This window comes from Scylla paramamosain, chromosome 11, assembly GCF_035594125.1.
Source record: "Scylla paramamosain isolate STU-SP2022 chromosome 11, ASM3559412v1, whole genome shotgun sequence".
In the NCBI taxonomy this organism is placed as follows: domain Eukaryota; kingdom Metazoa; phylum Arthropoda; class Malacostraca; order Decapoda; family Portunidae; genus Scylla; species Scylla paramamosain.
The window spans coordinates 28,664,780-28,691,017 of NC_087161.1; the positions used below are offsets into that span (position 1 = coordinate 28,664,780).

The following is a 26,238-nucleotide window of genomic DNA, read 5'->3' on the forward strand; positions in this document are numbered from 1 at the left end:
CACATTTTCACATTTATTCCAATCACGTTGCTTGCTGGGAAGCACAACCTGTCAATACTGAGGGGTATGTACACCACTGCCTGTGTACACTATGGAGTGACTCTGTGCACCAATGACTTGCTGTGAGCACCACTGAGCAATTGTGTGCACATCATGATGCAGGTGTAGCACAGCAGTGAGTGTGCACCTGTATCTGGACACACGGGGCACCAGTCTGTGCACACCAAGACCAGCAACAGGGGACGGGGAAGAGTTGAAAATGTACAAAATGTAAAGTACACATGGAAGGTAAGGGAACACCTGTACATAAAAAAAAAAAGTTACCTATACATAAGTATTCATAATTGTATGCGTGAAGGAAACACCTGTACATATGATGATAACTGCATACCTAAGTCTTAACGGTTAACTAAATGTACATATATGTAATTGAAAGTATCAGCTGTTTGGGTGCAACCTTGTACAGCAAATACAGACACACATGCAGCACACAGCACTGCATGGCCACACCCTCCCCTTCATCGCCCACTGGATAAAGGTGACTAGCAAAACAATAGTAATCATCTGGGATCCTTCAACTGACACACCAAAATAATCCGATCGGATCTTGGATAACAACAAAGACTGGTAAGAGAATAAGAATATACAGTACATGTAAATAAAGTAATGCACAGGGTTGAATATGCACTAACACAGGTAGAGATGCCTCTGCTAGACATACAAAGAAGATTCTGGTATCATAAATATCTTTATATATATAATATATATATATATACTCGTATATATACTATATATATATATATATATATATATGTAACATCAACATGAACTATTGGGATGTAAAATACTATCAATGTCAACAAGGCCAAATCAACTTTTTTCCAACATGTAATTAGTTCCTATCACTTATATTTACAAGACACTAACCCCTACATGGCTGGTGTGCTGCACTGCTGCAGTGCTGGCAACACACAGGTGGCTGCAACAAGTGCACAACAGTCTGTTTTCACTCACACTGATGGCTGACCTAAAGGTTTTCTCTCATCACTACCTAATAACTGCCATAACACTGCTTCTATGTACATGTTGCCAACTCCTCTTTCACTAGTCTAACTGAGGAAAGGAGTAAGAAGGGAACCGTTCCACAATCATGACCTCTAGTAACCCAGCCACAGGTCAGACCTGCTGAGATCCTGGTTGGGCACTTCACAGATCACTGAGGGAATAGGCAAGGAGGGTGAGGACAGAGGTCAAAACCTGACAAAATACATCTTAAAAATCTCGTACCTTGAGACCAGAGGGAAAGGGGTGTTCACAAACTCACCTACAGAGTTCTGGTGATTATAAAAACACTTTCTAAGATACACACTATATGTAAAGTGGAAATCATTCATAATATTATCTTAATGATGAGTCTGAGGAAAAAATGTATGTAAATGGAATAAAGCCTATGAGGATTTTGTTTATTACATGCAGCAATACACATGCATTTTCAGAGCACTTTTGGTTATGGGAGTTTTTAATTTCAAATTTGCTTCAGAAAGCCAAGTAACAAACCCTCCCTCAGTTGTGAGGAATTACACTCCCTAAATTATTAATTTCAGGACATCTCCCTGAATGACTTAGGGACATGCACATACAAGTACATATATCACCACCACCATCACACATAAATACTTCAGGTTGGTAGTATAAAAGACATAAAAAAGTGAGTCAGGTACTTTTCTTTCCCTGAAAAAGCCACCTGACTTGAGACAGTGGCACAAGTGAGCTGAAATGTAGTACAGAGGCAGGGCAGCGGTGATGGCAGCTTGGTGGCTGTCATGCATTTCAAGAGGGCTGTGATGATGACAGTGGCAGGTTTGAAGTTAGCATGAATTTCAGTCCTGATTCCAAACTATATGTGATTCCCTACTGGGCAGTGAAGATTTGGAAGCCTGAGATAGTGGAGAAAGATATCGAGTGTAGTTGTGGACTACACAGACCAGCAGGCACTCTCTCTTAATTAAAGAAATATGTGTGCACCATGATTGTCCTGTTTCATGCCTCATCATGCCTTACCCTCTGCCTCTAGGTGGTGGTGGTGGTGGTGGTGGTGGTGGTTGATGTTGGTGGTTGATGTTGGTGGTTGATGTTGTTGTTGTTGGTGGTGGTGGTAGTGGTGGTGGTGGTAAGGTAGAAAAGTAGTAGTAGTAGTAGTAGTAGTAGTAGTAGTAGTAGTAGTAGTAGTAGTAGTAGTAGTAGTAGTAGTAGTAGTAGTAGCAGTAGCAGTAGCAGTAGCAGTAGCAGCAGCAGTAGCAGTAGCATTAGCAGCAGCAGCAGTAGCAGTAGTAGTAGTAATCACACAATCGTAGCCACGAATGAGAAAAATAATGAGCAATAAAAGCTATGAGGCTGTAGGTAAGGAGGTGTGCAGGGTAGAGTGCTTTCCTTCCCCCAAGAGCGGTGTAGTGATCACACAAACAAACTGACGAATACAAAACAACTTTCCACTGTCTAGACCAAATCAACTATAGACTACACAAACTTTCTCTGCCATAAAAAAAAGTAACACTATTATTATTAAAAAATGAGTAAATGCATAAAAATACCAATGAAATAAAAAAAAACTCATTAACATTTAGCTACAACATGGAATTTCTATAATAAACAATACACCAAAAGAGAGACATGTCCCAACTCTGTGTTTTGAGCACACAGTGAATGAGTCATGCAGAAGGCAAAGTGGTAAGTTTGTTAACACACATGGAATGACACTGAACACTGTAGTGAAGGATGCTGTATATAGGAGTGCGTATACATATCTACCAAAACAAGACAGTGTACTGGGTGGTGTTGAGTGTTGCATGGTGTGCCAGGGTGGGGCAACAGCCTGGCTTGGTGGGGCATGCAAGGGAGGGTGGGGTAGACCTGACAACTGACCAGGTACATTGTGTTATTACCGTGACTTGTCTCTATCACCTCACTAAAACAATGAGATGGATACATACATGAATGGCTTCTGCACACTACCAAAAACTATATACAATAAAAATAGCAACTTCCTAAACAATTATATCATTATCCCAGAATTCAATTTTCAAGGATTTTTTCCAGTGTAATACAACATAGCATCAGTCCCTCCAGCCTTTGTCTCCAGCATGAATTACTCACACAAGCCATACCCGGCTGGCTTGCTGTCTAGGAATGACTGCAACTAAAAAAAACACTTTTGTAATTCCACTCTAGCACATTAAGTTTATACACTCACAAACCTTGTAAACATCACTGCCTTCCAAACCCTGCTCAGTAAACTTCAACTATTAATAAGTAAACTACTACTTCAGTGGAACCCTTTTCAGTTCAGTTCAGTACTCTTCTTGTCAATATTCCTCACAAACTCAATCTTTACTGTCTCAGTCTACATGAGTTACTCTCAAATGTCTCCAACTGTTCTTAATTATCACAAATCCAAGCCAACCTTTCTGAGTTATATGCAGTCCTACTATTCAACTCTTCAAAATCCTAAACAACAAAGATCAACCATACACATCACATCTTCCCACCAGTCAAACACACCTTGATGCTCTATCCATTTGTCTACCAGCACATGAAGCACCAAGGCTTCTCTGCCCTCCAGTTATGAGGTCTCCGAAAATAAGGCAAAGTCCTGATAGGAAGCACAAGGAGATTTGTAGAGCACCTGGCTGGCCAAGAGGAAGCTCTTCTTGTTGTTGTCAATGTATCAGCTATTTTTACTGATGGTGGTCACATGGCATCTCACTGCCCAGCTATACCTGCATGCAACTCACTCTTCTCAGCATGGTGGGGAGTGAGGGGCAACTACCATGTGTGGGGCTCACATCCTGCTACCTCTTGTGCCAGTGTGGGAGACAGAGGGTTGAAATAAATGCATGTCAGATTTGGCACAAACTGGGAAGCAATAATGCATATTCTATCCTTCAATGCTGCCTCTGGTCTACTTAAAAATGTAAGAAATTGTGTCTTCATACGATGCCCAGAGAACTCCTCTACTTTGTGTCAAATAAATATTTCCCGGAAGGATGCCTCTTAACACAGCACCAGTGATGCCATGCCACACGGCATGAGTCTGTTATCCTCTGATTATTGCTTCCAATATGGCATGCACGTACACACGCATGGACACACACACATACATACACATGCACATGCATGCGCGCACGCACACACGCACACACACACACACACACACACACACACACGGGCACAAACAAGACGCACATAATTAATGCTATATCACACTCATAAGACCTCCGGGTTGCTACATCACAGTGCAAGGGTACATTTTGGGGACAGCAGCAGCTGAACACCAGAATATATCTTCAACACCCAAACACAGCACGGGAACTAAATCTCTCCACAGTTTCTGAGATTCTGAAGTGAGTCTTCTAACACTGCCTGAGGCTCCTGTTGGCCCTGCATGTTCCCAGAGGAGGGGGCATGTCTCCAGGAGTGTCCAGCAGCAACTTTGCACAACAGCTGCAGTGCTTGCCATCTGTCGCCAGGCGGAGATTTCATCAGACATTCAAAAAGTCACAATTTTAGCTGCATGATATAATAGTAAAATGCCAAGTAACATAACAATCTTTTAAGGAACACCGATTATACATACACTACACAAAACTGTTGTAAACTTTAAACAAGCTACACATGTTAGATAAGAACAAATTATGATGTCCTGAGCTGGAATCAAGCTACAGGAAATGATCATTACAAAAAGTAAAATAACAGTACAATGCCTTCAGCAAATATGAAATTTAGCAAAAATCTCCTTAGCACCTGACATGAGGCAATCAGTCTTCACTCTCTCCAAACCTCAAACCAGCAAGAATTCAATGAAGGATAAAAGAAGTAAAGGATGACCAGATCTGCTGAAATCCAGAAAGAAAGGAAGTCAGCAACACAAACTATTGCCACCAAAGTGCATCATGACAGGCCCCAGCAACCTTACCCTTCACAGCTCAGTGAGGCGGTCCAGGGTGGAGATGCATGCCCACTTCCCGATCAGCTTCTCACGACGGTCAATCTTCTTCACCTTGTAAGTGCTGGAGGGACCCCCGAGGAACTCCAGCTCGTAGCGGCCGCCGTCAGTGAGTGCTTGACGCATTGCCTTGACCGCTGGGTAGCCGAGCCCACGAGTCTCAATCTCCAAAGTTGATGATGCCATTTTGTCCCGCATGGTCTGGGGAAGCAGTGGGTGATATGTTAGGTGCCACAGGATAAGTAAGAGTAACAGGTCAGCATGTCAAGACATGCAGGGGGGCATGGCATGGTTGACTGGAGGAGGATAAAGGGTTCACTGATATCCAGTAAAGCTCCCATTCAGTGTTTAAGGCATTCTGCTCTTGCATTTCAAGGATTCATCAATAGAAAATGCAATGAAAAACGATTTTTTGCTTAAATACTGACAGAAATTAAGTTAATTATATAAAGCTAACATTTTCAGAAACTAAGCTTTGCAATGTAATACACATCAGCACTGTGCTCACTAAATGAACACACAACACAATGCTAACTTGCCACAAGTACCAAAACCTGAGCCAGGTCTCACCTTGCCAAACACAGCAGCCTGCGTGGGGGACAGCTTGAGGCCAGCCAGGGAGAGGAGGGTGAGGTGGTGCAGATTTGTAGTGAGGGCAGCCAGCAGCGAGTGCTCCAGCCCAGGCGTCCCACTTGACTCCCTCACCTCAACGCCACTTAGGAACACCTCACGCAGCTGACTGCCACGCAGATGTTTCCCTGCTGCCCTCATCACCTGCCAAACAGATAGTATTAATTACAAAATGTTACCAATGAGAGGAATGTGTACAGTGTCCATGAGAACATAAAAAGGGTACGTAACAGAAAACATAACAGAAAGCATCGAGGCTGGCTGGGGGGAGCTCGCATGCAAGACCCGAACATAATGCCACTCTGCTCATAATTAGGAGTAATGGGGTAAATCAAACAACAAAAGAGACAATCATAAATCAGCCCCAGAACCAAGACACAAACAAACACTAATACCAAGATCACAAGAATGCGGGAAAAAGCACAAGTAAGAAAATGTGGCCGAGGAGACGCTGAGTGGAGTGATAGCATGACACAATCCTCACCTTGTCACAGTTGTCAAGGGAGAACACCCAGCCCGACAGTGTGAGGCGGCGCAGGAATGGGAAAGTACTGGACATGAGGGAGAAGAGGCGGTGTGTGGTGGCATCATCTATCACATCAGAGCCAAGACTGGAGGCAAGCGACACATCCACCAACTTGGGGAAGTGACGCAGCAGGAACAGCAGCTGTGGGCCTCGCAGCACAACCTTGTTGTTGAGGGTCACCTGAGGAATAAGGGAATGATAAGTAAGCTGCATGTTGCATCTGGTTGTAGCAGTTCCTCAGCACCTCATATTTGCCCTGTGCAGATCCTATGTCCCTGTGTCACCTCAACATCTCATACTTGCCCTGTGCAAATACCATGTCCCTGTGTCTGCCACCTCAACACTTCATCCTTGCCCTGCACAGATTCCATGTCCCCATGTCTGTCACCTCAACATCTCATACTTGCCTCAAAGTTGTCCAGGTTGAGGAATGCCAGGGTGTTGTTGTGCAGTGGTGGGACACCTTCCTGCAGCGCTGAGAGGAGGTCATCCTGGCGGGAGAGCCGAGCCAGTACCCCTTCATGAACTGTCACCATCACCCTGCAGCTCCCCAGGTCAATGTGCTGTAGCTCCGTCACTGCCAGGAACTGTGTCACTTCCCGTACTGACCGCTCACTCTGAAGGGTGTGGGGGGAGGTGTCCATGGGTGATGTGGGAATGCAGGTAGGTCATAAGTAGTGCAAGGGGATGTGGGTGATGGATGGAGTGTTTAGTTATGTGTGGAAAGGATGATGGCTGGAGAACTACGGCATTTGCATTAAGCGATGAAGTAACAAGTGCCACATTGTCATGAGTATTCAAAGAGTTATGCTCTATTCCCATTTGAAATGCCTAGTAATCCCATTTTTTTTTTTCTCTTTTTTCCCCATCAGGACTGTCTACAACCTAATGCAACCTGACTTACCTCGACCTGTATAGTCCAGCCATTGAGGACCAAGAACCTTAGTGACTTGTTCTTGGCCAGGGCAGTGAGGGTGACCTGTAAAGCAGCATCTCCCAGCAGGATGTGAGGAGAGGTGAGGTCCAGGAGCTGCAGGCTGGTGTTCTCCTGGTGAGGGAAGAAAAAGTGACATGAGTTTGAGTTTTGGAATGAATGACAAGAATGAGCTCTGACTGAACGATTAATAGCAGCAAAAGAGCAACTGTCCTCTGACATTACAAAAAAGAGAACTAGAAGAAGGAAAAAGTTAAATGAAATATGAGGAATGGTCAAGATTATCTTGTGATGTGGCTGATGTGTGGTGTGTGGTGCTTCATCTAGGATTACTGGCTTGGTATACAGATAAGTAGATAAATAGCTGTGTAATAATCCAAGCCTTCATCCTCCCATTCCCTGATATACAGACAGATAGATAGAAGGTGCCTAGTAATCCAAGCCTTAGTCCTCCCATCCCCTGATATATGGGACCACATCCTGAAATACTTCTGTGCTGCACCTACACTATTTCAAAAGTCTCTACTAGTTGAAGCTACGTGGGTTTTTAGGGATTATTTTATGGTTTTAGAGACAAATTAACAAGATTTCTACATTACTAGAAGAAAGTCTTGAGAACTGAAAACCAATTTAATCATCTTTGAGGCCTTTGAAAATAGTAGTAGTGAGAGAACAAAAGCATTTCTGAATATGGGTCATAGATAGACAGTAATCCAGTAATCCAAGCCTTAGTCCTCCCATCCACCACACCAACCTGAAGGGCAATGAGGACAGGGATGATTTCTGCCATCCTGGACAGCCCTTCCATCCTGAGGGAGGAGAGGCAGCGGGTGAAGCGCACCGTCTCCCCGAGGCACACCAGATCCTCTGCCCCAAGGGTGCATTTACTGATGTTGAGGTGACACACGCGCGACACAGGGTTGCGGAACGCCGAGAAGATCTGGAGTTGAGGAGAGAGGAAAGAGTGAGGAAGTGAGTAAAGCCATCACATTAATTGGGAATACATATAACTGATTGCCATCAAGATTTTACACACTTAAGTTTTGTCTTGTAAAAGAAACCTCTATTTCTGCAGCCTTGGTGTGTGTGTGTGTGTGTGTGTGTGTGTGTGTGTGTGTGTGTGTGTGTGTGTGTGTGTGTGTGTGTGTGTGTGTGTGTGTGTGTGTGTGTGTGTGTGTGTGTGTGTGTGTGTGTGTGTGTGTGTGTGTATTCTTCACTGGTAATGTATCATCTCTACCAAATAACAGCAGACTAATGGGACACAAAGAGTTCCTACCAGTACAACAACAATTGTACCTCATGAAAGCCGTTGGCATGAATGGAGGGGCTGCAGGTGGGCGGTGGGAAGGAGGTGCGCTGTAGCAGGGTGGAGTCTGAGTTGCGTTTATCTGCTGACAGGGAGTGTAGCCTTCCTCTCCGGGGCAGCGACTGGTAGAAGGAGCGCGGTAGGGAGTTGAAGACAGAGCGAGTGTTGCCCTGTGCATCGGTGAAGTTCCAGAAGGAGAGTGGGGCAGGAGCCGGGTCCTCACGGGTTGGGGAGGGAGTGCTGGCCCCCGTCCCTGTGCATCGCTCCTCCACCTGCAGATGCAAGGAAGCCAGTGACAAACACATACTAATGGGGAAACTATTACCTGGTATAAGAAATGCATAGGGAAAAAAGAAAGAAAACTAGTGGACTAATATGACAGCATAGAAGAGTGGTAATCTTCAGGTAAAAAAAATTGAGTTACACAGTTCTGCATTTTCATCATTAAGGGTTACACCAGGTTACTTTTCTCAATAGTACCTCCCTGCTTCCTGGTTGTGGCTCTCTACCACCTGCTGGCTGAAATTGATTTGTGCTATGAGGAAGCTAGAATTTAAAAAGAGAAAAAAAATCAAGATCATCATTCTCAAGAAGTAAACATTGAGGGAATTTATTTCACTGACCCATCTGTATTTACTATGAAAATGCAATCATTGATGACATGGCTGTTGCTCTCTCTGCATTGGTAGACATCATTATGAAAGCTGGTAAAAGCACTCCTGCCACTTGTAATCAGCAAATAACTTCTGTTTTGCACTCAAGACCACACTAGGAGCATTGTGTTGGTGAGGTGACCTGGCAAGACCCACTACTCACTGGGGTGCCAGAGCTGAGGGAGCCCGCCAGGTTGAGGGACACAAGAGGGTTGGTCTCCACAAGGCGTGCCACAGCCTGCAGCCCCTCTAGCCCACAAGCCAGGTGGGGCAGGTGCAGCACCCTTACATGGGGCGCCTCCTGCAGCACTTCACACAGCTGCATCACCTGTCAAAATAACACCAGCATCATGACCACCACAAAGACAATGATAGAAATAAACAGGATAAAATACTAGGGGATATGAACCAATCTTTTATTATGCTTACTCCTGTCCTGCTGCAGTACATCAGCAGGAAGGGGCCGAGTGCAGGAGAGAAGCAGGCTTGGCATTAAAGCTGCCCATCAACATGGCAAAAATAAAGATAAATACTGTGATGGCAATACCTTAACTTGAGTCAGTCTAAATACAAATTAAACAGAAATAAAAACAAAATAAAAACACTTCAGCAAAATCAATAAAAAATGTACATGGGAATTCATTGTCAGCACAGCCCCCACCACTGGCAACACAGCCCAGCACACACCCCACATTCCCTGCACTGCCCACCTGCTGTCCATCAAGCTCAAGCGCTACCACCAGCTTGTTGAGGGACTGGGCCAACTCCGGGAGCGTGTCGCAGATCATCTCCACCACAGGACTCAGGATCTCAGTCGTTGCTTCCTCCAGAGATGTCACCTGGATCTCAAAGGACTCCAGCCGCCTCTTGGTGAGCACTGCCCGCACGTAGGACACCAATCGCGTCACCTAGGATAACACTCCTCTCAGTGCAATGACAGTTCTCCTTAGAGATGAGATACGAGTCTCATCGGAAGGGCATTCTTTTCAATGGGTGTTATATTTCAAACAGCAAGGCATGACACCAATGTTAAATATTACTTTATTGCTGACAGAAGAAGTTATCTTCAATGCAAACCTATGCACAGTCTCTTCCACTTCCACATTCATTACTTAGCATTGCCAGCGTGTGTATTGCCTATTGTGAACTGCCTCCTTCAACTCGTATCCAAAACAAATCCCGCCAATCCCTCCATTACCCTCACACTTACTTGTATGAGTACTGCCTGGGATGTCTCAGATATGAAATGAGTCAGGTGGTGTGATTCATAACAGGTGATTCACACACTGACAATGCTAAGTGATGAATGTGGAAGTGGAGGGGACTGTACCTTCAAAATGCTGCAGAATTCACAGGAATCAATGCAATCCAATTCTCAATTCATTCCTCTCTACTGACAGTCATTGAGGCATGACATCACTCAGCAATATTACACTACACGCATCAAATAAAAAAGAATAATAAAATAAAACAAATATAATCTTGCACAAAAAGTACCTTATGCCAGAATCACAGGAGGAGGAGGTGGAAGAAACAAGCCATACCAAACACCACAAAAAACACAAAAATTCCTCTCCTAGTTGTGCAATATGATACCGAGACACTACACATCCTCCTGCAGCACACAGTCAGGCCACTCATCACACACTCACACACTGCCTCATGCCTCTCCTCTCCTTCCTCACACCAACACCACCTACCTCGGACACCCCAAACTCCCCACCCACAACACAGGTCAGCTTCACACTCTTGACGCTTTCATTGAAGGACATGGAGGTGAAGAAGGATTCCTGCCGATCCCTGGAGGTGCCGTCAAAATCCAGTAGGACCTCCACACCCTCCAGCAGACAGTCCGGGGAGTAGAGGAGTCTCCCCCAGTCCTCCAGCTCAGGGGAGTTGGTTTGTATCACCACATGTTCTCTCCCCGATACATGTTTGCACACCTGTCCAGACGTAGGAGTGGCAGTGGGAGGAGGAGGAGGAGGAGGAGGAGGAGGAGGAGGAGGAGGAGGAGGAGGAGGAGGAGGAGGAGGAGGAGGAGGAGGAGGAGGAGAGGAAGAGGAGGAGGAGGAGGGAATAAAGAAAAGAGATCAAGGATAGCGGAGGGAAAAGGAAGGAAAGAAGAGGAGAAATGCAAGGAAGAGATTGACATGACAAAAAAAAAGGAAAGGAATGAGGGAAAGGAGAGGTTAAAGGAAGGAAAGGAAAGGAGTAGAAGAAAGGAATGTGGGAGAGGAGAGGAAAAAGGAAAGAAAGCAAAGGAGGAAGAAAAGGCAAGGAAGAGATTGACATGAAAAGAGGAAAGGAATGAGGGGAAGGAGAGGACAAGGAAGAAAAGGAAGAAGTAGGAGAGAGGCAAGGAAGATCGACAAGAAGAAAACAAAAGGGACAAGGTGAAAGAAAGATAAGTTATTAATCAGGTTATCAAACAAAATTATCTCCTACAAATAAAAATAGATAATTGAATAAAGAGAACTATTTCCTAACTTGAAATTTCAAATGAAATTTTGTCATCAGCTTCTTCTTTTCTCTATTTTTCTCTTAGTAATATGAAAAGGAGGATGACCCATGGAAAAAAAGTTTAATTGTCTTTCAAAAAACACACAAAAGGTTTTTAAACAGGTTCCCCAACAGATGTGTCTTGACGTTCCTCTCTTGACAAGATTCAAATTACTGGAGGTTCAGGATTCTGGCGTGTCCCACAAAGAACCTCAAGGCAGTTTGCAAGTACTGTAAAGTGTCTGATAAAATACATGCACTATGTAGAGATCCTAAACACAAAGACCCAGAGGAAATCTTTATTTTTTATTTATTTTTATTTATTTATTTTTATTTTTTTTTCAGAGAGGCAGCTGCTTAAAAGACAATGAAGGTGATTCCCTGAAGTAACCAACACATGTTTTTGTGTGTGTCCCCCCAGCTGTGGATAGACAAAATCTACACACAATAATCTTGCTTAACATGACAGGATTACTTTACCATCTCTCATCACTACAATTACCACTACAGTCATCAATCTCCATACGACATTTCCTAGCAATAGATATATTCAAATTCAAATATGTGAACAAAAATCCTTAGAAAAAGACAGACAGTCACTTTCAATTTGTCTGCATTCATTCCGGTCACTGAGGGCACACCACATCCCACTGGACAAGAGTGAGTACAGCAGATGCCCCCTGAGTGACCGGCACACAAGCCACACAATGCAGCCAGCAATCATGAGAGCACAAGCAGCCTAGCTTACCTCCACCACATTCTTCTGGTACATGCCTGTTGCACGCTCCTGGCAGGCATAGAGAGGAGGAAAGATGGCTTGTTTATACTTGGTCATGCTTGCCATAACCCCTAGTCATGCTACAGCCCTCATGCTAATTAATTCATCAGCATCTCTAAGCACAGTGGCCCATATTCTGAAACACTTGTGCTCCTCACCACCACTACTTTCAAAAGGCTCTAGTTGAAGATACACGGGTTTTCAAGGATGTTTTTAAGACTAGTGACAGATTAACAACACTTCCACATTATTAACAGGAAGAAAACTCTTGAGAACCCAACTATTTATCTCTGTTGTCTTTGAAAAAAGTCATGGTGAGAGAGTAGAGTGCTTCAGAATACTGGCCAGTGTGTGACCCACAAGGAGGCTGGTGAGTGCCCTGCCTCCTATGCCCCTACCCATGTACTCACACCCTCACACACCACACAGGCAGTCTGGCTCCAGCAAGTAATCACTGACACAGCTGCCTTAGCTGAGATGTAGACCTCATTATTCAAGAATCTTCACTAAACTGATGTTTCAAGTAAGGCATTAAGCAAAGTGAAAACTTGTTAAGTATATGAATGGTGCAGATATGGAAATCATTATAATATTATTTGTAATACTCCATCAAAATGCTGTCTGCATTAAGACTTGGTACATAATATATTTGCAATCCTATCAAACAGAGAAGAAGTCACCACATGAATAATAATTTCACAGCTTGTTCCACCAAGCACTGCAGAAAGTACTCACATCACTCATGTCATGAAAATGCCCACTCTCAGCTTGCTAATGCATTTCACAAGACTAAAATAAGGAAGACAGTACCTTCAGCCCTGGCCAGATCTTTCACCACTGACCTGAGTGTACACCAATCAATCATCAGGTTCGTATACACTCAACCAGGTGGTACTTACTTATCTGATGTAGGGGAAATTAGCAGCCAAAAACATCAAGCATTATTTTGAATGGTGAAACTTGAAAAATCATGCAGTTGGCTTTCTAAATATTCACATTCAGATCATGACAATTTCAACATAATTTTTGACACAGCAGGTCTGGCTCATGGCTGCTCATGTGCACTACACTCTAGAATCCCATGAAGTTTCACAGCACCTTAGAAACAGAAGAAAATGCAGGTCAAATAGAATCAGCTTTGAGAAATTAACATCTTACTCTAGCCAATACCTATCCCTTCCCTTATGTACAAGAGGCAGAAAAACACTTAGAGACCAGAAAAATCTCAGCCATGCACAAAGCCCAAGAACAGCCAAGAACAGAACAACATACACAAGAAAGAAAAGACCAAGATGAGTTTCAGAGAGGCTGGAGAGTAGAATGAAGCAAGCAGCAGTTGACAGTGAAAGGAAACTAGGACAAGTAGCAAGGAAGTGAAGGCAAGAGAGAGAGAGAGAGAGAGAGAGAGAGAGAGAGAGAGAGAGAGAGAGAGAGAGAGAGAGAGAGAGAGAGAGAGAGAGAGAGAGAGAGAGAGAGAGAGAGAGAGAGAGAGAGAGAGAGAGAGAGAGAGAGAGAGAGAGAGAGAGAGAGAGAGAGAGAGAGAGAGAGAGAGAGAGAGAGAGAGAGAGAGAGAGAGAGAGAGAGAGAGAGAGAGAGAGAGAGAGAGAGAGAGAGAGAGAGAGAGAGAGAGAGAGAGAGAGAGAGAGAGAGAGAGAGAGAGAGAGAGAGAGAGAGAGAGAGAGAGAGAGAGAGAGAGAGAGAGAGAGAGAGAGAGAGAGAGAGAGAGAGAGAGAGAGAGAGAGAGAGAGAGAGAGAGAGAGAGAGAGAGAGAGAGAGAGAGAGAGAGAGAGAGAGAGAGAGAGAGAGAGAGAGAGAGAGAGAGAGAGAGAGAGAGAGAGAGAGAGAGAGAGAGAGAGAGAGAGAGAGAGAGAGAGAGAGAGAGTCTATGGCTAAGCACTAAACCACATCCAGCCAGCTGTCCCCTGACATACTCACCTCCAATACATTCATCTGGTAAATGCCACTCTCTTTAAGGAGGAGGAACAGGATGCGCTGTGGCACACCCATTTGGGACACGATGTTGAAGATGATGTGAGCGTTGCGGCCAAGCAGACCCACCAGATAACGCAGCATCATCAGGCCGGAGTTTTGTCTGCCACACAAGGAGGTAGGGTAGGGTAGGGTAGGGTAGGGTAGGGCAGGGCAGGGAGAGAGTGAAGGGCAGGAAGGGCAGGGAATGAAAGGAAGGGGAAAAGAGGATAAAGTTTGATTAGATAGCTTTTAATGTGTCCTATCTTTAAACATAACTATTTTTCACTAGAAATTCTGCATAGTCTACTTAAATAATGTGTATCAAATCTTACACACACATATATATACAAAAAGAAAAATAAATAAATAAATAAATAATAATAATAATAATAATAATAATAATAATAATAATAATAATAATAATAATAATAATAATAATAATAATAATAATAATAATCTATCTATATACCAGGCCACCAATCCTACACAGGGTGGCCCAGACAAAGCACTGCACAGTCACAGACATATATCATTCACACTCTTAGCCCCATCAGCCCCCGGTGGAAAGGAACAGTCTCATGGGCCACCGTACTACACCCCAGGAGCTCAGGCATAGCACAGCTGACCACATACATTGGTCTACTCCTGTCCCTTCATGACGTCAGTGGGACCTGCACTCACCTAAGGACAGGCTGAGTAATGTCCAGTTTCTCCGCTATGCTGTCAATCTCCACCTGAAGCAGCGAGGGGTCGTGGATGAGGCCAGAGAGGTAGAACGCAGCCAGGAACTCCAGGAAGGACTTGTGGATTGGTGTGTAATGGTCTTTCTTGCTCAGCTTGGACATGGAGTGCATCTTGAGGAGGATACCAAGCTCCACCACTTCACCCCCATGTTGGCAGCGTGTCTTGAGGTCCTGGCCCGTGAAGTAAGGCGTGTTGCACTTCAGCGCCTCCAGAGCCAGTTTGCCAAAGTCCTGAGAGTGTATGGAAAGTTGTAAGAAGGGCACTCGGATTTTATGTGCTTCTTTCTGACTGGCACTAAGGGTATGTACTAGCCTGGCCCCATCACAAGTACAGAACTCACACACACACACACACACACACACACACACACACACACACACACACACACACACACACACACACACACACACACACAGCTTCAACTCACAGAAAGTAGTTTGTTGTATTTGTCAGGCAGCACATCATAGCACATGGGTTCTCCACGCCTCAATAGGTTCTTGCGTATCATGTGTTTCACCAGGGCCATGTACATGTCAGTGAGGCGTGAGGGCAGCTTCCCCCCAAGATCCTCATACAGCACCCCCAGGGCCAGGCACATGATAGGGCAGGTCACCAGGTCACCGTACTTCTCTCGACTCGCTGTGACCAAAGACATGACCTGCAGGTAGAGGGAGGTGGGGTGAGGACAAAAAGAGGTGTAAAGTATGAGTCTGGCTTATCATGTGGGTGTCTTCAAGGTGTGGACGGAGGTGGTTTAGTGTTCTATAATGGCTAGAGAGAGGCAGAAAGCAAGACAAACAAAAGAGGCTTGTTAGCTACTGATTGTACAAGGATGGAGCCACAACTCGAGACCTGAACAATCTCATGGGAGCTGTGACATGTGTGAGATTATGACCCAATGAGAGAAATTAAGACAGAGGGGAAAACACTAAACACAGAAGAAACTATGGCAGATCACGTGACTCATGACCATACAAGGAAGGAGCCATGACAGTAACAAGACCCACCCAACATCGGAAGTACTGCAACTGAGAGATTACAACCTACTGAGATTAAGACAGGGAAAACACTACTCAATTACTTACTGTACAACCAAGGAACCACAACACAAGACCCAACCAACCTCAGAAGTACTGCCGGGTTTGTTGATGGCCTGGAAGTACTTGGTGATAAACTGGTGGGTTTGCTCCGGGGCGAGGCCGGCGATGAGGAGGCGGCGGTGCAGGAGTGTTGGCATTGGCTTGAAGCTTCCCGGCCGGGAGGTGAGTACCACAGTTGCATTGGGAAGCATCTGTCCATCAATGAGCTCAGTGATGTCCCCACTCTCCTCCTCGCTGAGCTCGTCATATCCCACCAGCAGGAACAAGACCTGTAGGGTGTAGAGAGAGAGAGAGAGAGAGAGAGAGAGAGAGAGAGAGAGAGAGAGAGAGAGAGAGAGAGAGAGAGAGAGAGAGAGAGAGAGAGAGAGAGAGAGAGAGAGAGAGAGAGAGAGAGAGAGAGAGAGAGAGAGAGAGAGAGAGAGAGAGAGAGAGAGAGAGAGAGAGAGAGAGAGAGAGAGAGAGAGAGAGAGAGAGAGAGAGAGAGAGAGAGAGAGAGAGAGAGAGAGAGAGAGAGAGAGAGAGAGAGAGAGAGAGAGAGAGAGAGAGAGAGAGAATGGTAGAAGGAAAAGGAAAAATATAAATTGTTATTTTCCATGTTCAAATTTTCATTCTGGAGAGAGAGAGAGAGAGAGAGAGAGAGAGAGAGAGAGAGAGAGAGAGAGAGAGAGAGAGAGAGAGAGAGAGAGAGAGAGAGAGAGAGAGAGAGAGAGAGAGAGAGAGAGAGAGAGAGAGCTATCCATCTATCTAGCCAGTCATGACCCTTACCTTCTCTTCAATCTTCTTGAGGTGGTTCCACAAGGTGTTCATGGCCTCTTTGCTGAGGATGTGGCGGGGTAGCACCTCCTTGCACAGGTGGGAGTAGAGTGAACCACCCCGGAAGTCCCTCAGAGTCACCACGAACACCAGGCTGAGGAGGCAACACAGTAGGGATGAAGTGCTGGTGAGGGCCTTGGCTGGGGCTTGACTGGAGGTGTTTAATGAGAGTTGCTGAGGGGCATGTACTGTACCTAAACTGTCCCTCATGTAAATAAGAGATAGGGAGGGAAGGATACTGGAGGAAAGAACAGAGAAGACCTGAAGATGACATGTAAAGGGAGGTGGTCATGGAGACTTGTTGAGAGGCATATACCCTAAGTCTCCCATTATAAATAAGAGACAGAGATGGAAAGAGACTAAAGAAGGGAACAAGCAAGACCTATAGACAGTGTGTGGAGGGAGGAAGCCACGAGGACTGATATCGGAGGAGAGATCAGATCACGTATGACTATACACAGTGAGCAAGATTTGTAAACCCATCCAACCAAACCAACACGGCAAAATAATGATAATAATGATGATGTGTAGAAAAAGGTAAGGGAGGGAAAGATATTCAAAACTGGAAGTGAGGAAGGAACGAAAGACTGTCATCCAAGCTGACAGGAAGAGGCCGTATTGGTGCATGGGGGTTGAAGTACAGGGTTACAGTGAGAGCCTGGAAACTGGGAGAAGGATCAGGCAGGTAAGTGGAAGGGAGGGGGGAGTACCTGGGAGGAGCTTGTAGATGTCAGAAGTTACAGTGTGGGATGAACTGAGTGGGTGAATGTGCATGGGAGGGACTGAATGGGTGGGTGAATGTGCGTGGGAGGGACTGGGTGAGTGGATGAATCTACGTGGGAGGGAATGCGTGGGTGGAGTGTGGGGATGAACGAGGGAGGAAAGCCGGGGCAGGGGTTGTGGGGGACGTAACAGGGAGAGGATGGTGGAGGATGGTTGGGTGTGGGAGGAAAAATAGCAGCGTCACTCTAGCGTGTTTAAGTGGAGGAGGAAGTGGAGTTGCGAGAGAAAACGGGAGGAATTTGCAGTTAGTCGAGTAATTTTTTTTTTTTTTTTTTTGTCCTACGACTCTGGACCAAAATTTTCTTAATCATCTCTACGGTTTCAAACTCCACTACCAGGGGCTGACGGGGCTTACTAGTGTGAATGACGTGTGTAGATAGATAGATAGTAGACGTTTTCGAGGTTCATTAGGTTTCTACGCCGTTACATAATACCCTGAACGTTGTAATCCTGCATTCCCTAAACGGTTACAAGTCACCTTACGTCATAACCTCTTCAGCGGGGTGAGACGGATGAGGAGGAACAAAAGACAAGCACATGTGTCAGATCTCACTGTAAAAGATAAACAACCCAGCCTGCAGTGTCAAATAACCTACTGCAATGACACATACTGACCACGCTGAGAACAATGGAGAGAGAGAGAGAGAGAGAGAGAGAGAGAGAGAGAGAGAGAGAGAGAGAGAGAGAGAGAGAGTTACCGAACACCCAAACTTTGCAGAATGAGATTATCAACAAACGAATTTTCTCCAGTGATAAATAAGGAGAAAGCTGGGTTCTAACTACACATTAAAGACGAAAAATCTTACGTCATTTCCGGCAGCCATGAGCTATAAGTAGCATATTGCGAAACACTTCCACGCTGCACCTTCACTACATTCAAAAGCCTCTATTTGAAGTTACACAGGTTTCGAAAGTTTCATTTTTTTTTTTTTTTTCATGGCTTTAGTGACAGATTAACAAGATTTCTACATTATCAACAGAAAAAAAACACTCTTGAGAACCTAGCTAATTATCTGTGGACTGTGAAAATAATCGTGGTGAGAGAGCAAAGAGTTTCTTAATACAGGCAAAGCAGAGGACAAATGGCAAGCACACGAGGCCTGAGTGGCGGGTTGAGGCCTCGCCTTCCTGCGTGGTGCGCTGGCAGAGGCGTGGTGACCTTGAACCAGCAGGGCGGGGTGCCTTCACGCTCGTGCCATCCAACGTTTTTGTGTAGGTGAGGACGAGGCTGGGTTGGCCTTTACTGACTCATGCAGCTTGCTATCTTGATCAAAGTAAAATAAATATTCTCCATATTGACGTGCTGGTATCATGCCTGGGTGGGCGGTACCAGGTGGATCATCTGGAACACTTCTGCGCTCCACCTCCACTACTTTTGAAAGGTTCTCGTTTGGTTTGGTTTGGTTTGGTTTGGTGTGGGTGAGTGGATGGGTGGATGGTGTAGTGGGTGGTTGTGGTTGTGGTCGTGGATGAACAGGGAAGCCATTTTCCACGGATTGAGAACATTTTTTCCCTCTAAATTCCACAAAGTAAATAAAAATCCCATGATAATTGCCACAACAACTATAAGCACAATTTTTGCTTAATCGAGTACTCTCACAAACGAGCACAAAAAAAAAGTAATTTTACATCTTATGATTTCGAAATTAGTAAAATCAATGCAAATAAATAGTAATAATAATAATAATAATAATAATAATAATAATAATAATAATAATAATAATAATAAGGGAACTTCGTTTTACAAGCCAAACTACTGCAATTCATTCTGCCTCAAGAGCAGCAATGTTATTTTCTTCCCCAGAAATCTGCCATTAAAGTGAATGAGTATGTCATCATGAGGCTGAATATCAATAAATGACTCGAAGTAAAAGTAAAAGTATGAGGCCAGAGATCATGACTGATAATAAATGACAGATGACATTATAAGGAAACTAATTCCGCGTCTATTTTCTAAAATTTTAATAGGTAAATTTAAATATGTAATTAATTTATCGTATGTAATGGCACAATGGTTATTACTAAAACACTTTCTAACACTTTTCCTTCTATTTTCAGTGTTATGTTAATAGCTCTTCTCATCTGACCATGGAAAATTGCCGCCCACTGCGGGAAGGCGGCTGAATCTAGACCGACAGAACGGTCCCGGGGCTCGGGAGGCAATTCAGCCGCCCGCGGCTGGCACACTCCCGGTTAAAACTAGCCGCGAACTACACCGTGTAAACCCGCCTTTACCCATGTGGAAAGTTACCATTTGCCGCACCGCACATGCCTCGTCACTCCTGCAAGTTGAGTTTACGAATATGCAGGAGATAAACGCTCGCATAACTTAAATGTCGGCGCGCTCAGCCTCAGAGTATCAAGCACCAAGACGATTTCTCTGGCCTAGGAATTTGATACTCCAATGAGGCTTAGCAGTGCGACATACAGGTATATTCTGACTTTACCAGTATGCGATTAATAAACACACGTAAAACTAAAACAAAAATTCAGCCATATGTGGCACTGCTGAGCCTCGTCAGAGTATCCAATAGCAAGACCATCTCTGTGGCTTGGCAATTTGATACAAGGCCACATTTTTGGTGTCACGCGTGTTCGCTTACTGCACACACCCGCTACGCCAGAGCCACGCCGCGCGCTGAGCAGTCACCGCGGCAAGCAGGCCTGTGTTCTTCAACGCTTCATACTATGACCAACATTTTCAAAGGCCACGTAGATGATTCGTCGGTTTTTCACGGGTGACTTCTCCCAATGATGATGCAGAATGGCTGCTCGACTACTGCAAGTATCATGGAAACGATCTTGAAAACGGCAATATCTTCCAGTAAAGCCTGGTAAAAGTGTAGTCGGGATACGAGGCCAAAGTTTAACTATCTGAGAATAAGGGTCACAGGATTATATTATCAAACATTTCCGCGCCGCACCTCCACTACATTTAAAAGGCTCTAGTTCAAGTTACACGGATTTTTAAGAATGTTCTTTTTACAGTTTCAAAGACAAATTAACAAGATTTCCACTGTATTAACAAGAGAAAGTCTTGAGAACCAGGCTAATCATCAGTGTGGCCTTTGAAAATGATCGTGGTGAGAGGGCATAGCGTTTCTCAATACGGGATGGTAACTTCCCACGGCACGGGGTCGGAGAGAGGAGTGGATGTCTTGCACTGCGACTGGGCAACCAACGCGTGTAAACAAAAGCGCAAATCTACACTTGAAACGATACTTCCCATGACTCACTGGAATGCAAGGCCTTGACCAGAGGAAGTGGTGTGTGTGTGTGTGTGTGTATGTGTGTGTATAAACAGTATACGTACATGAACACAAGAAAAAAAACAACTCAATCTGGTTTTACTGGGAAAACCACAAACATGTAAGTAAAATATACACAGGTGAATATAAACAGTTGCACACACACACACACACACACACACACACACACACACACACACACACACACACACACACACACACACACACACACACACACACACTTACCTGTAGGATGACAAGTAGGAGCCGGTGGGATCCGCTGCCCAGTCGTAAGCTAACTTAAGTGCCAGAGTCGACTTGCCGTAGCCCGGGTCGCCCTCCACCAGCACCCTCTTGGGCCGATCCTCCACCGTGGACTCATTGAACGACAGCTGGGAGGCGCAAGGAGTTCAGGCGTTAGAGGAAGGCAGTCGTGAACCTTTACACAAGTTCTCCTCACAGTCACCCACAGCTTTTCAAACACTTATTCTATATTGCATTGTCTCTCAAGCCTGGAAAAGACATTATTAGCTTCCTATTCTCTCGCCCTGGACCCTTACACTGCTACACATTTTTTTTTTTACTCGTGATCACCTAAAGCTTTTTAAACAATTATTTTGTATAGCACAGTGTCTCATGTCATTTTGTAGGCTGGAAAAGACTAAACTAGCTTCCTAATCTCTTGGTGTGTGTGTGTGTGTGTGTGTGTGTGTGTGTGTGTGTGTGTGTGTGTGTGTGTGTGTGTGTGTGTGTGTGTGTGTGTGTGTGTGTGTGTGTGTGTGTGTGTGTGTGTGTGTGTGTGTGTCCATGCAACAAATTCTTTAGTGTTCTTGACGTTAATAAAAGATGATCAGAGAAGCAAGTGAATTAGGGAATATAACAAAGGTGACCTAATTAAAATCCTCAGGGTCAGTAATCAGTAAAAGATGACAGACATCGAATCAAGCTTAATTAATGAAGTTCGATCTTAAAGACAGACAGGAATTAACTAGTTATCAAATATATTAGTTAGATGAATGGAAGGGAATGCAATAGCGTGAGAAGTCTTTAGGTGCTACACACGATATATTAAAGATGACACAGACAAAATCCTCAGGGGCAGTAATTAGGGTAGGACAAGAAATATCGCGTTTAAGCAGGATGAAGTCTGAATTCTAAGAAGAGACAGGAAAGAAACTGGTAATCACGTTGTCAGTGCTGCGTCATAAGGGGACTTCAAAATATTAGACAAATGTATGGAAGGGAATGATAGATGGACGTCAGTAAGCATGTTTTATTGAGGGAGTGCCACGCATAATACTGATGGCTTCTTGCAGCTTCCCCTGTGTTCTTATGATCGTTCTATTCCGATGTTCCTCCTTGTGTTCCTTTGTTTATGTACATCTTATACTCTTAAGGTCTTATGTTCTCATGAGAGTGGTTGGAGGGATGAGTGGAAGAGAGAGAGGAGGGTGAGTGGGTGTAGGAATGAGCGAGAAGGGTGACTGACGTAAGTGTGTGCTGGAGTGTATGAGTGGATGTGAGGAAGGTGCACGGGGATGAAACACAGGAAGGACAGGGAGGGTTGGGATGACGTTAGCGTGGTGGTGGTGGTGGTGGTGGTGGTGGTGGGAAGATGAATGGGGAGAGTGCGTGTTGTATGTTGTTTAGACTCGTAAAGCACTAGAATGGCGTGACACTGAGAGAGAGAGAGAGAGAGAGAGAGAGAGAGAGAGAGAGAGAGAGAGAGAGAGAGAGAGAGAGAGAGAGAGAGAGAGAGAGAGAGAGAGAGAGAGAGAGAGAGAGTTACTCCAAGCACAAACAAACAGAGACAACGTGAAATAATAAACGAGACATGAATCAGGGGATGGGAACTGTACCAAACTCTCTCTCTCTCTCTCTCTCTCTCTCTCTCTCTCTCTCTCTCTCTCTCTCTCTCTCTCATTGACAACTCAACTATTTAATATATTACGACAATTAAGACCTACTTTTTGGAGAGAGAGAGAGAGAGAGAGAGAGAGAGAGAGAGAGAGAGAGAGAGAGAGAGAGAGAGAGAGAGAGAGAGAGAGAGAGAGAGAGAGAGAGAGAGAGAGAGAGAGAGAGACGTTACCTGGTGGGACTGCAGGATGGCGGGCAGGCTGAGGAGACCCGGGGGAACCTTAAGATGGGGCGCGAGGGGCACCTGCACCAGGCTTGTGTCGAAGTCACTCACGTCCATCCTGGCCGGGGAGGAGGGGGAAGGAGTTACCGGACTGGCAACCAGGGAAAGAACAAGGGCTGCCAGGGAAACGCTTTGTTCTCTCATCACGACTATTTTCAAGGGCGCAGAAATTACTAGCCTGGTTCTCAAGAAAGATACTCCTGTTGATAATATATAAAAAAATTGTATTTGTCACTAACCATAAAAAAAAAAAAAAATTTAAAAACTCTTAAAAACCCGCGTAGCTTCAACTAGAGCCTTCTGAAAGCAGTTGAGGTGCAGGCCAGAAGTGTTTCAGAATGTGGTCCCAAACCATAGCAGACCAGACCAGCGCAGAGAACATTTTCTGAAGCACTTCCACGCCGCACCTCCACAGCTTTCAAAAGACGTTGTTGAAGTGACACGGGTTTTCAAACATGTTTTCATGGATTTAGTAACAAATTAACACTATTTCTAGATTATTAACAGGAGAAACACTCTCGAGAATCCGGCGACTGTGGACTTTGAAAATAATTGTGGTGAGAGATCTGAGCAAAGCGTTTCTGAACACAGGCCTGGCCCCACGCAAGGCATCGCAGTGCACACCGCGCCGTGCCCACACCTTCACCGTGCACCGTCACAACACCGCACATTTACGTGCAGCCTCCCTTACAAATCAGTGGCCGTTATGTGCACTTCTCCCTTTCAATATGTAGATATGTACTTTTACGAAACTTATCTTACTACTGAAGTGCACTATGTTTAAACTTTTTGGATTTCATTTGTACTATTCCAAAAATGTGTACTTTACGCGAAATTAAATGTATTATTACTGCTGCTGCTATTACTACTGCTCCTATTATTATCATTATTATTATATATCATCCAATTACACTTTCCTTCTTATGATCCTCTATAATGGAAGGTTCTTAATATTAGATCACTTGTTTTCGGCGTTCTCTTGTGCTATCGCAACTCTTCCCCCTGCAGGCAGTGTGGAGCAGTGCAGCCAAGCCGTCCAGGAGGGACCTCAAGGTCTGTTGTTATTTGTTAGCCTTTGTAGAACTTCGAGGGCAGGCCAGCTGACAGGGGATAGGGGTGGAGGGGAGGGAGGAGCGGTGGGTGTGGCGGTCACCGTAACATTGTCCACACAGGCGACCAAGGGAGGCCTCACAACACAAAGTGGTCGGCCCTCGGTGGTCTTCACCCTGCGTATGGCGGGGGCAGGGAGCAGGGGGCGGGGCGGACTTACCTGAAGGCTGGGCTCCAGTGCAGGGGGCGGGGGGACTCATCTTAAGGCGGAACACCAGGGCAGGGGGCAGGGGACGGGGGCGGACTTACCTGAAGGCTGGGCACCAGGGCAGAGGGCGGAGGGACTCACCTGAAGGCAGGGGCACCAGGGCAGAAGCAGGGGCAGGGAACGGGAAGGGTACTCACCTGAAGGCGGGGTACCAGGGCAGGAGCAGAGGCAGGAGGCGCGAGAAGACTCACCTGAAGGCGGGGCACCAGGGCAGCACCAGAGGGCTAGACGTGAGGTTCTTGTACTGTGTCCTGAGAAAGGTCGCGACACGGGCCACCAGGGCGCCCCCCATGTCCGCCGCCCCGCGCATGGAGGCCACCCGCATGGAGGAGATGTAGTGGTGGGGTGTGGGGCGGCCCGCACCGCTGGTCTGGGGCGTGGACGTCACCAGCGGGACCAACAGCTCCGGCCCGGGGCCTCCAGGCGGCCACGCCTCCTGTGGAGACGAGGGTCATGACACACGCACGCTTCACGCACTGCTGCTCTCGTAACATCATGAAAGAGTGACTTGTTTCAGCAAACACAAATTGACATGCGTTAGTACTACAAGTGACTGGCGGCGCTGCCACACACTGCACATCGCACACCCACCTGGCCCAGGAAGCTGAGGCGAGCCTGGGGCGTCATCTGGCCGTTGCTCAGGCCTGGTGATGGTCCGGGGCCGCAGGGCGTCGGGATCGTGGGTGGAAGTTCTTTCGATGAGGCTTTACGAAGGGCTTCCACGGGGGTCTTAACAGAGACAGCCGCCTCAGGGCAGACCACGCCCGCCTCACACGGGGACGCATCGTGCCCTGGAGGGAGGGTGTTGGCCTCAGCGGTGGGGGCGTCGGCCTGCAGGTGCGAGGAGTCGGTTTCGGGACACGCGGTGGCGGCCTGGTGGCGGGGAGCGTCTGCCTCGTGGTGGGGCGCCGCTGCGTCACTCTCGGCGGCACAGGTAGTGCAGGAGAGCACGGAGGAGGAGGTGGCGGTGAAGCAGGAGGAGGAGGTGGAAGAGCGGTCCTCGCAGGTGTCGCAGGGCGGCAGGGAGGGGGCAGGGAGGGCTGGGCCTCCTGGGCGCGCTGCTCCTCGTCCAGGTTGTCCGAGGACTTGATGCTGGACTTGGAAGTTCTATGCGAGCCGCCCGAGGACCGCCGCCACGACCATCGCTCGGACCCCGCCCGGGATTTGGCTTGGGACTCCTCGCCGCTGCTACTTCGGCTACGGGCGTCGCTGTGGGCCTCGAGGGACGTGTAGCCACAGGAGAGCGACGTGAGGTCGTCGTGGAGGCCGTTGATGCTCAGCTCGCGGGAGGCGGCGTCGTCCAGCACGCGGCTCAAGGAAGCAGAGTCGTCGTCGTCACCCAGCACCGAGGAGGCGCACGACGACGAGGCGGACGACCCGCTGTCATCGTCAATGAAGGGAATGGTGGAGTCCCCGCCGCCACTACCGCTCCCACCGCCTCCGCCTCCGCCGCCGCCGCTCCCCGTGCCGCCCTCCGCCGCGGACATGAGGCGGCGGGCGTCACGCGTGCGTCCTACCAACACTCATGACGGCACCAACAGTGGCCGGTGTCAGTCACGCTGCGCCCGCCAGGCCCCGCTCTGCCTCCTGCTGCTGCTGCTATTGTTGTTGTTGTTGTTGTTGTTGTTGTTGTTGTTGTTGTTGTTGTTGTTGTTGATGCTGCTGCTGCTGCTGCTGCTAGTGTCCGGCCCCGCGCGCCTCGACCTGCGGCCAGACCCACCATCACTCATTATTCTGCTGCGGAACCTCACCACCTCGCTGCCTCGCCGCCCGGGGCCTCACCTGGCGCCGCG

General features: G+C 46.4%; 1 protein-coding gene across 1 annotated transcript; it reads right to left on the reverse strand.

Annotated features, from left to right (window-relative positions):
• Positions 1-25,932, reverse strand: LOC135104647 (uncharacterized). Its single transcript, XM_064012179.1, has 22 exons — positions 25,450-25,932; positions 25,037-25,276; positions 24,637-24,881; positions 23,077-23,185; positions 21,234-21,379; positions 16,909-17,050; positions 16,167-16,412; positions 15,471-15,701; positions 14,981-15,273; positions 14,264-14,420; positions 12,299-12,337; positions 10,752-10,994; positions 9,762-9,959; positions 9,215-9,379; positions 8,389-8,670; positions 7,847-8,032; positions 7,063-7,206; positions 6,566-6,775; positions 6,117-6,338; positions 5,573-5,776; positions 4,973-5,203; positions 1-4,516 (listed from the first exon to the last, which is right to left on the reverse strand). Exons 1-21 carry the CDS (start codon positions 25,930-25,932, stop codon positions 4,976-4,978), a joined length of 4,413 nt encoding a protein of 1,470 aa, XP_063868249.1. The 3' UTR covers positions 1-4,516; positions 4,973-4,975.
• Between the last annotated feature and the right edge of the window lie 306 nt (positions 25,933-26,238).